Source organism: Dermacentor andersoni, chromosome 7 (genome assembly GCF_023375885.2).
Source record: "Dermacentor andersoni chromosome 7, qqDerAnde1_hic_scaffold, whole genome shotgun sequence".
Lineage (NCBI taxonomy): Eukaryota > Metazoa > Arthropoda > Arachnida > Ixodida > Ixodidae > Dermacentor > Dermacentor andersoni.
In genome coordinates, this window is record NC_092820.1 from 68,932,906 (window position 1) to 68,945,326 (window position 12,421).

At 44.8% G+C, this 12,421-nt stretch overlaps 1 protein-coding gene across 2 annotated transcripts in view; it reads right to left on the reverse strand.

Moving 5' to 3' along the window:
• LOC126534337 (salivary peroxidase/catechol oxidase-like) overlaps positions 1-12,001 on the reverse strand; it is a 55,043-nt gene extending 43,042 nt beyond the window's left edge. For both annotated transcript variants that reach the window (XM_055072814.2, XM_055072813.2), the window contains exons 1-4: positions 11,850-12,001; positions 10,899-11,104; positions 10,086-10,280; positions 2,950-3,096 (exon numbers count right to left, since the gene is read on the reverse strand). In XM_055072814.2, the coding sequence (XP_054928789.1) occupies positions 2,950-3,096; positions 10,086-10,280; positions 10,899-11,104; positions 11,850-11,860 (559 nt within the window). In that variant the 5' untranslated portion in view covers positions 11,861-12,001. The remainder of the gene's footprint in view (positions 1-2,949; positions 3,097-10,085; positions 10,281-10,898; positions 11,105-11,849) is intronic.
• Between the last annotated feature and the right edge of the window lie 420 nt (positions 12,002-12,421).

Here is a 12,421-nt window from a genome sequence, read left to right on the forward strand (position 1 = left end):
TTACCCCGTATATTTCCTTTCGCGAGAGGAAATATACTGAATCACACCTCATGCACAAGTTGAGTTGCCTACACCCGACGGCAAATATTTCGCACGTGGCAACTTCGAATCTCTAAAAGCGGTAACTTAAATCTGAAATTCTCATATCATCAACCTAGGCATAAAACACATTATGCCGCCAGCTAACATTAATTTTTAACCTTACCTATGCCTCCATTTCGAAAATCTTGTTCCTGCCTATTACTCAATTGGTTATACTCTTTCATGTTTTTACGCGTATAGCAACTGTACGACCTCCTTCTCCCAAGTGCACCTGCCCCCGCCTGCTTCTGCACGCGTTACCCTCTTCTTTGTTATTTGGGTTCCCTCTCCTTTCTTGCTGTTTTTATTATATATATATACATATATATATATATATATATATATATATATATATATATATATATATATATATATATATATATATATATATGTGTGAAACACCCTCACCAACACATCCCAAAGTCCCAGACGTCAGTATACCTTTCTCGGCGTGTCAGCCACACAGGGGATCGCCATTTCTGTATACCGCCTTAACGACACCTACGTTGAGCTACTGGGGCTAACGTCCCTTGAAAGACCACGCTGCTGCCTTCCACTTACCTCGTGCAGTTCACCCCAGACTCCTTGTCGCCATCATAACAGCTTCAAAATTTCTTGATGCAGTGTTGCTACGCTACTAAAGTCACTCTTTCAACTGAAAGAGTGAGGCCAGCCTTTCTGAGGCACATTATCCCTGTTTACAAACTTTATACCACAGTGTGCTATTCCATCTGTCAGCCCCTTTCTTGATTTTGTCTTTCAAATGATGCCCTTTTGGGTCCTTTTTATTACTAGCGGATTGACCGCCCGACCAGCTCTTCTAAAGTCACAAAAACATGGCGCCAACGACACCCCTGAATGCTCCCTAACCTCTTGCTTCCCCAACACCTTCACATGCCCCTCTTTTTCTTTTCGTGTTCTTTCTTCTTTTTTTCCTCAGGATGCCCCTCCCCCTTCTTTCGCTTACCTATCCTTTCTTTTCTTTTCTCCCCGCCTCTCCACTCTCCCGCTCTTGCCTCCTCGTCTTGGGAACCACGCTCACAGACCGTCAGGCGACAGCGCTCGTTCTCTTTGAAGTCTCTCCCTTTACAACTAGCCGCCACCAACCACAACCGCACGTGACGTCACTGCACTAACCATTTCAATCTAACATGCCGAGGATGACGAGGCCGCCTTTGACGAAGATAGGTCCTCCTATCGAAACGTTGGCCAGCCTTTCTGAGGCACCTTATCCATGTTTATAACCTTTATACCGCAGTGTTCTTTATCTAGGTAATTTTTCTGTTCCACTAGTCTTTGGTTCATGAAACGCCCCGTTTGCCCAATATAACTGCAGCCGCATGATAAGGGTATTCGATAGAGGACCCTAACAGAGCAATTGACTAATTTGCATTTCTTTGGATGTTTCGCGGCGCATGACCATTTGTATTTGTTTGATGTCCCACTAAGGCGTTGGTCCGCCATCCCGCGAATACGTCCAATCTTCCAAGGGCTGACAGAACTACATCGACACCATATCACGACGGGATAACTGCTGCTCGTTTCGTTTTTCTTTTCCATTCTGGTATTTTCTGGTCCCGCTTAATTTTTACTTTTTGCAACAATTTCTTGCAAATTGACGAAATGACAAACCTCGGGAATCCTCGTGAAAGTAACTTATTTAACGGTATTCCTCCGCTATTCTCCACCATGTGTGAAGAAGATTTTGTGAACGCGGCCCTAATAGCGGATGAAACAATCGCTATCTTTACCAGAACGGGTTTAACAATTCGCGGTTAGTATGCTCAACAAACGTGATCTCGCAGTTGTCTGATATTTATATCAAAAAAGCGCAACCAGTTGTTCAGAGGAACCTCGCACCTAAAGTCCAAACCCCCCATCGTTTCCTTTGAAAACACCTAGAATATGTTTGGTAAAGTTGCTACTACTACTCGAGAAGAAGGCTGCCAGAAAATGAGATGGTCAACTACAAACCTAAAAACAAGTTTCACAAGGCCGTTTAGTTTTTCTTTAAGAATGCTGTCAACCTTTACCAAAAAGAAACTCCCTCAGGACTTGCGGTACAATTGAGCCTACACATACGCACCGACTCTTCGGCAGCGCCACTAGAGTGCGCTGCTTGTCCAGAAAGAAGTGCGAGGTAAAAACGCGGTTGCTGTATGAGGCGCTTCTCAGGGTGCATTTTGTAGGTGACGCCCAGGCTTCGTGGTGGCTCCGCTAGATGGCAGGGAGTGTTCGTACGGAAGTCCTGCTGCAGTACACGCTCGTACATAACTCGTTTCGACGGTGGCAATAAAATGACAATTTTTTCATACGTTACTGACTATTGACTAACTGCAGGTGCCTAAAATAAAAAAAAAAGATATGCCTTACAAAAGTAAAAATAATAATAAAAACATAATTATTTAAATTAATAATAAAAATCATAACCGTATAAAGCAATTGCCTCACTTGCAGCACGATCTTGTTATTTGTTTTCTTTTTACTTTTACTAAGGACAGTAGCGGCTCTTGATTGGTTGATGGAAATTAAGTGAAGAGATCGGGTTCTGTGGACTATACAAACTTTATACAAAATTATTTCTATAGAGTTTTCGTAAGGATGCTGTCTCAAAAAATGAAGAAAGAAAAGCTGCATAAGTAATACGTTTAATACCATTGGTATATTACTATGAGAGGATCATGTGTAGGTCCGGAAGTACGTGATTACATTATGTTATGCGTTAGCATACAATATATTGTCTTATTGTTAGAGGCTGCATTAAAATTGCAGCAGCGTGATACGCATAGAAAAGCGCCACGATCAAAACACTAGAAACAAACAGTATACAGTGTGATGTGTTCTTCGAAAGAAAGGTGCTTGACTTACCATTTTCACACTTATGGCAATATAATGAACGAAGAATCGGTAGTTTTGTAACACTGTAGTTTCTATAAAACGTGTCGTTGTCAGGAACATCAATAGGAATACACTCCGGGTCAGAGCCCTCTTCACAAAGATTAAATGGTCCTGGGCCTTTGAGTGCACCGAACAGGAGGAGGTAGTGGCGAAAAGAAAAAAAAAAAAACACGAAGAAAGCTTATAAAATGACTTGGTGGAGGCGAAAGGGCGTTATATACGATATTCAAAGTGCGGTATGCAAAGATGATATTTGTATTGAAAGAAGTACTTTGGTGTGGGCGAGTTGGTTCATTGCCGAACGCTTGAAAAACCTGCGCTAAAAAAGAGAGGGACATGGATAAATAGCATACATGACGGGCGCCCATTATTTATCATGTATCTCTTTCCTAGTGTTATTTAGCGCTGCTTTCGCAACAGTTCGTATGTTAAGCGTCTTTAGATTATACGTTTTCGGGGGTCGATTCTGCATATTGTTTTCTTTCTCCTTCAACTTCAACCATGTGGTGATTGCTTCGCAAGTAGAATGCTTCGCCGTCCCTCTCACACAAATACAAGACATGTCTTTACATATACAAAAGACATACATACATACATACATACATACATACATACATACATACATACATACATACATACATACATACATACATACATACATACATACATACATACATAGTGTATTCACTGGCATGAAGCTCGCATTTTTGAAATTACCGCTCATCGAGTCTTGCTGTTGAGCACCACATGATAGGCTATATTCGCGGCCGCGTTTTGGGGTGCCGTGATTTAAAGCTATACCATTTTGTTTCCATCCAATTTAGCCATTAGCCCTTCGCAACTGGTAAAAAATTTGCGCCGCATGCACACTCCGCTTGTCTATTACGCGGGGACTCCCTCCATCTAAATGACGGGTACGTACTGAATATGCACGAAAAATAAAATTAACTTTTCTACGCAATTGTCGCCACTAGCCCTCCACCATTGGTCACAATTCGTCAGGCGGTGCTCATTTCGCATGTCTGTAACGCGACGTCTGGAAGACGCAAAAATTCGCCACATCAAAGTGTCGTGTACGCACTAAATATAGAATAACTTGTCAAAGAATACTGAATTTTTTCTTCGCAGGCACCGGAGACCAAAGGGAATAGAAAATGGCTCTGTTGCAGGCTACTCAGAGCTGCCACCAATAGTGAATTTTTTCGAGTATAATACAATTCTTTTGGCGTGGCAATATAACATTGTCGAGTCCTCTTAGCATGTATACGACGTCACGCTGCCAACTTTACTCCGCTGTTGATCAGTTTAAGCGGCACTTAACTACCCGTTGCATGCCACCGCGATTTTCGACCGGTCACCACAAGGTAAGTAAGGGGAACCGGACCTATCAGAAACGCCGACAGCGCTCTTCTCACCCGGGTATCTACATTGACTCTGCTGGCTCGAACGGACCGAAAGCCTCTGCAGTTATTTGGGCTCCTCGGCCGTTATTAGTGCACTAGATTAGAAAATATTGTCAAGGTAAGCAATGCTGTTCGTTTTGACAACAAACAAAAAGTGACGTCCTAAAAACGAGGAGAGCGTTTAAGTGGGCTTTTCAAACAACGCAGCGGTAACGTAGGTTGGGTATAAGGAGACTGGAATAAAGGCAGTACGAAATTGTTTCACATTATAGGGCATCTGACCTGCGCTGCATGCGAAAACACTCATAGACTTGACGTACGCACGCGTTGATAGACCAAAGGTGAGTGTACTTTCTGTCACATTCTATGTTGCATGTCGGTACCAATTTAGCGCTCTTATTTGCCAAAAATGTCACACTAACTAGACCATGCAACTGTCTATCCTGAAGCCTAAATGATCATAACTATTCCGGAGCTCTCCGCTAGTCATCTTGGCTTTGGGTGCCAAATCTCATCCCCCAATCAGAAAAATTTTACGCACTACGGGCTGAAGGCGACTGAGATTTAGGACTTCACGCTTAGATCTCAACTTTGCTGAAATTGCCGTTGAGAACCGCTGCTGACGGACTGCGGACAGTTTTAACTGGGTTGTCTATATCGCTTCTGCTATACTATCGCCGTTTGATGAGTTCTCCGCATCGCCACTCGGATGCCTTGTCTGCTGCCCATAACATGTTATGCGCCAGTCACTAAGTCGCTTCGATATGCTTCATGAACACGTTGGAGGAAAGCGCATGACAACCTATTAAATTCAATGCGCTGACTTGCAGAAGCGATGCCTTTAGCAATCGTCTATCGAGGGATCACATCGTGGTAATTCGCGGTCGTCCCATTAGAACATTGCCAAAATTTTGCTTTGTTAAGTCTGTTAAGGCAGTAATGAAGCCACTGAAGCATATCACCCCTCCGTGAAATATGACGAAATGCGTCCTGTTTAGTTGTTAGTAAAAGCACGCGTTGCACCCGTCTGACGTAGAACCGGGAAAGATCTGCCTCCTGACTTACTTTTGAGAAATTTCAAGGAATAATGATAGAATCTCTACTCTTGAACTTGGTTTTGAAAGCACCACTATAAGCTTCGAAGAAACATGGTTACATGGTGAACAATTTAAGAGACGTGCGCAAAGAAAAAACCTATTAAGCGTACGCCGAGAATTCGGCACTATTTGCTAGGGAACGCTTATAGGGGCTGAAGTACAGGCATTCTAGGGATCATCTGGACGAAGGACAATAAAAGGCCTCAGGTTTCCAAAATATCTGCTTCACTTTCTTTGGCAGAGGAAATATTAACAGTGCCAAAACTCAGCAATCACTCATTATGTCAGACGGTAAAACATCATTGTTCGTTTTAAGGCACAGACACCTGCAAAGGAAAAGCTCCAAGTTGTGTTGGCTTCTACAACAGGACCGAAGTAAACAGTGAACCCATTTAGAAAAAGAGAATTGTCTGCGCTAAAAAATGTAAGAAATTGCGGTTACGATTACTTCATTGAGAAATTTATATGATTACATAGACCAGTTATTGCCCCATAAAAAGTCTGAGCAAGAAGCAGCTGAATATTTTTGCGTAGCTTTCCTCCCAACATTTATTAAAATTGCACAAAAGCAACAAGTAGAAAAAGCTGACGCCTGGCCGTTTGCCTGCGTCTTCTGCAGCTATTCATACGTTAGATTTACTAGCATATTGCCTTGCAAAGTTTTAATCAGTCATCTTTCCTTGCATTCTTGTAGGACATCGGCCGCTACATTGAAAAGCTTCTCGATTGTCGCACAGCAGGGAAGCGAAGTGCTGCAACGTACGAACATCGCAAGTTGAATTACGCAAAGAAAGTTGGGAAAGGCGGAATCATAATGAAGAAAGCGGAGTATAAACCCACTGAAAATGAGCCTTCTCGCGTGGCAGCGCTACTGCCTCGTGAAAACTAAAGACCAGGAGGCTTAAAAGAAACGTGGAACCACGACACAGTGCAAGCGACGCGACTTGCCACTAAGACGAGAAAACAAATACTGAGCGTCGGGTTTGTCTGTTTGAATATGCATATCCGAGAGTTAGCTGCATGGCTGCATCATCGGCGTTCTACTCTGATTTTCTCCAAAGCGCTTAAAGCTGCACCGCTTGTTAGACTTTCCTTGTGAGCAAACCAACTTGTTACATGCAACTTGTTATTGGAATACGTAGCTGAATCACAGTTAGATTTCTCGCGTAAAAAGAAATAATGGAATCATCAAAAATCTATCAAAAAACGTAGTTTACTGCAAGTAATTCATTATACGTGATTTGGTACGTACAGACAGACAGACAGACAGACAAGAAACTTTAATTGGTCCTAAGGGACTACGTTGTCGTAGTCGCGGGCCGCACCCGCGCCGGGGGCGGAAGACCGTGATCTTCAGCCCTGGCGCAGGCCCTTTGGACAGCCCGAAGTTGGACTTGAAGGTTGTCGCTCTTGACGGCTTCATCCCAATATTCTTGCCTGTTGAAAGGCGAGTGGCGCAACACAGAACATTCCCACAGCATGTGGTTCAAAGTGGATCGTGCCTCGCCGCAGTCTGGGCAGCGGGGATCCACACCCGGAGTGTAGTGGCTCAGCCTTGAGCGAGACGGAAAGGAGCCCGTCTGCAGCATTCGCAGCACCGAGGCCTGGGGTCTGCCTAGCTTCGGGTGAGGAGCCGGAAACTGCCTGCGTCCCAGCTGGTAGTGAGCAGTTATCTCGTGGAAAGTTAACAGCGGGTCCGTGGTTCGGTCGATCCCCTGCAAAGCCGGGCCCCTCGGACCGGCGCGGTTGATGAGACCTCGCGCCTGGTCGTGGGCCAGCTCATTCGGGTTGATGGAGCCGGGGAAGACGTTCCGGCCCATGTGAGCCGGGAACCAAGTGATGACATGACGGGCCGTGCCTGTCTTGCGGGTCCTCAGCACTGCCGCAGCCTCGGCCGAGACAGAGCCGGCGAGAAAGGCCATCGCCGCCGACCTGGAGTCCGTGAAGATATGCGTGCGCCCGGGTTGGCACAGAGCCAGCGCCACTGCGACTTGCTCTGCGACGGACGCCGTCGAGCGTTGTATAGACGCCGCATTCAGGATCTTGCCCTGGGGGTCAACCACCGTGGCCACGTACGAGTTTGATCCGGGATACCGCGCCGCGTCGACAAAGGACACGAGCTCTGGGGTTTGCAGGGCAGTCTTGATGAGTGCTCGGGCTCTGGCTGCGCGCCGGGCCTCGTTGTGTTGTGGATGAACATTCCTCGGGAAGGGGGAGACTCGAAAGGTTTCCCTTTCACTCTGGCAAAGCGGGACGGCGAACGACTCCTCAGCCATGGCTGCCAGACCCGCCATCTCGAGTATTCGGCGGCCGGCCTTGGTGGTAGAGAGGCGAACGATCTGTGCCGTTTTCTGCGCTTCGATGACTTCGCTCAGGGTGTTGTGGACCCCGAGTTGCATCAACTTCTCCGTGCTGGTCGTCATGGGGATGCCGAGGACTCGTTTAATGCTCTTCCTCATGAGGTACGTACAGGTATTACTTTGGAAGCAAATTTGTGGCATTTAAATAACACTGAAACCGACCTCCAACTAGGTTATAAATTCACTAAGTATTCCTTAAGTCACACAAGAACCATCGAAAACATTTACAGTTGTCTGCTACGTGCTACTAACAATTGATCCTAAACGTCTGTCTTTGTGTTGTACAGGCGCAGGCTGAACAGATGGTTTATTCGGTAGATGCATTCTAAAATTGAAGAAAACTGTTTCGCTTGAAACTAACCAACCAAACCAGCTAAATGTCAGGAAGACTACCTATTCTGAAACGGTCCTCATGATGTACTTCCATGAATACTGTGAGCTAAACTAGACATGCGGACTTCCACGTTTTATATGTATAAGAGAAGAAACGGGGTTAATTTTTATTCATGTCAACAGAAGCCAACAAACAAGGACACCAAGGACAACACAGGAAAAATAATTGCCATTACTAAATGAATAAAGAAATGAAAAATTAATGAAAATGATAGTTGATGAAAAAACAGCTTGCTGAAGGTGGGGAACGATCCCCCGTCTTCGCATTACGCGTGTGATGCTCTAGGAAATGAGCTACTGCGGCGCCGTTTTGCCATCCACTTTTCGGGGTATTTATGTGTTGCTACTAGAACAAACCCTAGGATTACTTACCAGAGCCGCCACTCACAAACCTTGGCGGCGGATGTGGAACATCCTTTATGTCACAGGCGTCGCGAGTGCGTCAATTTTAAGTGAAGGCAACTGGTGAGTAAACGCACACATGCTACCTGAAGGCATCGCAACATTAAGATTCTTCTACAACCTATGTGAAGTGTCATTGCGCCTTGACACGCGAAAGTCTATTCATTCGTTTGCAGCACGCGGATCTCGTCACCGTTATTCTCGCAACTTACTTGCCTATTCGTCTCGCACTAACATTTTAAAACATTAATTTTTTTTTCCACGCGCAATCCATGAGTTGAATGCTTTGCTTGGCAGTGTGTTTTTATCAGATACGCTCACCGCATTCGAGCATGCTCTGTACGCCGTTTAAACATGGTGTGGTGTCTGTAATAGCTTGCTATTGTAATGTCTTCACCATTTCTTTTTCAATGCGAGTGTCATGTTGCTTTTCATATGGTGGAAATGTGATAAACCAATATTTTTTGTCAAGAATCCACCCCCTTGGCCTTATTGAAGACCCCAGTATACCTGTTAATAAACTGAATAAATAAATAAATAAATAAATAAATAAATGTTGCCCTATTCGAGACCCTCGTTATGTAATGAACGAGAAGAAGGGGTGTTAACTAAGGGGCCCGATTTGTATTAATCACGTCATATGCCAACAAACAAAGACACCAAGGACAACACAGGGGGAATTACTTCTACATACTAATTGACTTCAAAAAATGATAAATTAACGAAAACGAAAGTGGATGAAAAAAGGACTTGCCGCAGGTGGGTAACGAGCCCACATATTTCCATTACGCATGCGATGCTGTCCAAGTTAAGCTACCGCGGCGCCGTTTCCCGCTACAGTTTCTGGGGTATTTATGTATTAGTGCAAGAACTAACCCTGGGAGTGTTAGCCAGCGCCACCACACACAAACCATGGTGGCGGATGTGGAACATACTTTCGGGAGCATTCACCCTTACCGAGTCACCCACCGTGTTGGTGGGGTGGCTTTGGCATGCGGTGCTATTCTCAAGGTGGCCGCGTTTTTATAAGGGCGAGCTGCAATAAGACCCGTGTACCGTGCACGGGGTGCCCGTTGAAGACCCCTATAATCGCGTACATCTTAAGAAGGCAGGAGAGGCCCCGCCCAGGTTACCAAAGCGCGGCAGCCGATTCGCTCCGCGACTTCACAAATTATCCCGCTGACGCGACTCGTGCCAGTTCGAAGCGCGGGCTGCCATGCTCTCCGTTGGCGGGGTCATCGGTAGTTCGGCTCATGACGTTGCTCTAGAGTGAGCGCCCATTGGTGGAGGCTCGGGTGAATCCGCCTTTGAGGCGCACATACCACTGCCTTCTCAAGTTGTCCCTACTATAGGAGCTTAAATTTAGTCACACTATGGCGTGTATCATAAATATGTAGTGTTTCTTTACACACAAAACAAACCAAAATTAATAAACATTTGTAATCTCTTACCGAGCTCAAACTCGATGTACGACAATGGTGCGAACGGCACAAAGGTGATGTCATGGGTCAGGAACTGTCCAAAAATCATTGCCAGGTGGGTCAAATTCTCGTGCGTCACATTCTTCTGTTCATGAAGACTCATCGAGATGAGCCGGGCGCTCGGAAGTTCAGAGCCATTGCAGGAACGCCTGGGCTTCGATATTCCTGTGAATGATTACACATATGCATGCAATGCAGCGCTGATCACTACTATCGATGACTGCTTGTGCACATGTGTGAGCGTTTACTCCAAGCGATAAGAGACCAAACAAATAAATATTTGTTGCACTCACAATTAGGCAGCCTCTTTCTTTACGTTATTTCCTCTTGTCTTCAATAAAATTTCCCACAGATAGAACTCCGCCAGTTATACCTGACTGCCTGCGCAGTATGGCCGGAATACCACCCTTTTTTTCGAGGGGGTTAGGACGCAGTGTCGGAATAACACGGGAAGATAATCATCTCTAGCTATGGCTATTTGTTGTTTGGTATCACGGCCTTTCAGTATCGTCAATGGTAAAAAGGAAGTTTTGGTTCAAAATCCTCAACAGGACTTGCTGAATTGCGAGGAAAGAAAAGTGATTGTCACACCTAGCGCTTGTGAAGCGATGGTTGTTAACATTGTCATACGTTTACGACATCGCATGTAAGGTCACATACAAAGAAATAGCTTATCGTGCCAGCTAGCTGGAGCAGACATTTTAGTCATAATGTTGACCTGTCCGTTTCAAGAGGTGTAACCGGATTAGTGCGGTTGGCATGCTACCACGTTTTCGTACTCACCGTCCGCGTAAGCAGGGCTGAGCACACGCCTCAGGCAGGAGTCGGTTTTTCCCCAGTCAGGGTGCTCCACGTTGTTACAGCTACCATCGATTTCCCGGTACGGCTTGGAAGCATTGCAAGGGGGCTCTGGCTCACACGTCAAAGAAGCATTCAGCTTTGTCAGAATTTCGTTCCTCACTTCGGTCACATTGCTGCAGTTCTGAGCGCTGAAATGACAAAAATAAATGCTGTTTTTCTTTAACTATTTTGGAAGATATACAAAATAAGTTATAGTTTACTTGAATGAACAACGCGTCCACATTGTTTGTCTTGGCGCAGGAGACACAAATAGGTCACAATGTTCTGTCTTTGGTTCACAAAGAGTCTTTGCGTCGATTGTTCTGTCTGCTAGAAAGCGTCGTCAATGCATTGATGTATAGTGAATGACATTTGTGTGCTTCAAAAATTCTACTTGTCACGCGCGTGTACATCTACTTTCTTTTAGTAACTGAATATGTGTGATGCTTTCAAACTCGGAGAACGCACAATGTTCTGCATCGAAATAAGCTTTATAGCGTAATGAACTGATGAAAAGCACTTTTGTTCGATATCACGGAGTCGTCACATGCGGATGACGGAATATGATGGTGACGCTATATTTTATGAGAGATAATGTGTGCGTATTGGCGCGTCTGTGTGTGTATATATCATATTAAAGAGTTTTGCGTTCCATAACCCATAAGTATAGTGCCGATTTCTCCCCAGAGAGCTATATTAAAGCACTAAGATTATAGTCTACAAACTGTAGAGTCTGTACCGCTACCTCATGCAATAAAATACGGATATCTGTTTCAAGCACAATATTGCAATTTTTAAATAATTTTGGGTCCGAAGAAGATTACTGCTGCTCTTTAACGTTTTGAGAATTTTAGCATGAAGCGAATAAATGCATCATCAATACAGGAACGTCACCTTTTTATCATAGGTTCGATCTCTGCGAAAGCTTCCTTAATCGCTACAATTCGCTGCGCTGTTTCATTCTCCAGCTGCTTCTTGATATGTTGGAAAAAGGGGCACCCATCTGTTGGCAGGCCATGGTAAGCACTCGCCTCTGAAAGAAGAAACGTTACTGAACGACACGGTTCAGCACAAAACACAATGCATTTATTTACGAACTCGTTCAGAAATAATTAAGTATTACGGGGTCGAGAAACCTGTTGCGTTGCTAGACATGCAAGCAGTATAGCGGAGCCCACGCAGTCACATGGGGGACACCACCATGATAATCGCTTGCCGCCCATACTACGTGCGGTAGTTATAAGCACCCTGCCATTGACATGGTTGTCTGGGTTCCGGAATTCATTATTTACTGTGGACAGCAAAACGTGCGAGAGAGTGGATAAGAAATATAATAGCGCATCAGACAATATAGTAGCACAAGTGTTTGAAGGAAGAACTTCAGCTTAGGATGTTGAAACAAAATCTCTAATCATAATCCCCTCAGACGAGTGAATGACATGCGACCATTGATCTATTGCGTAAAA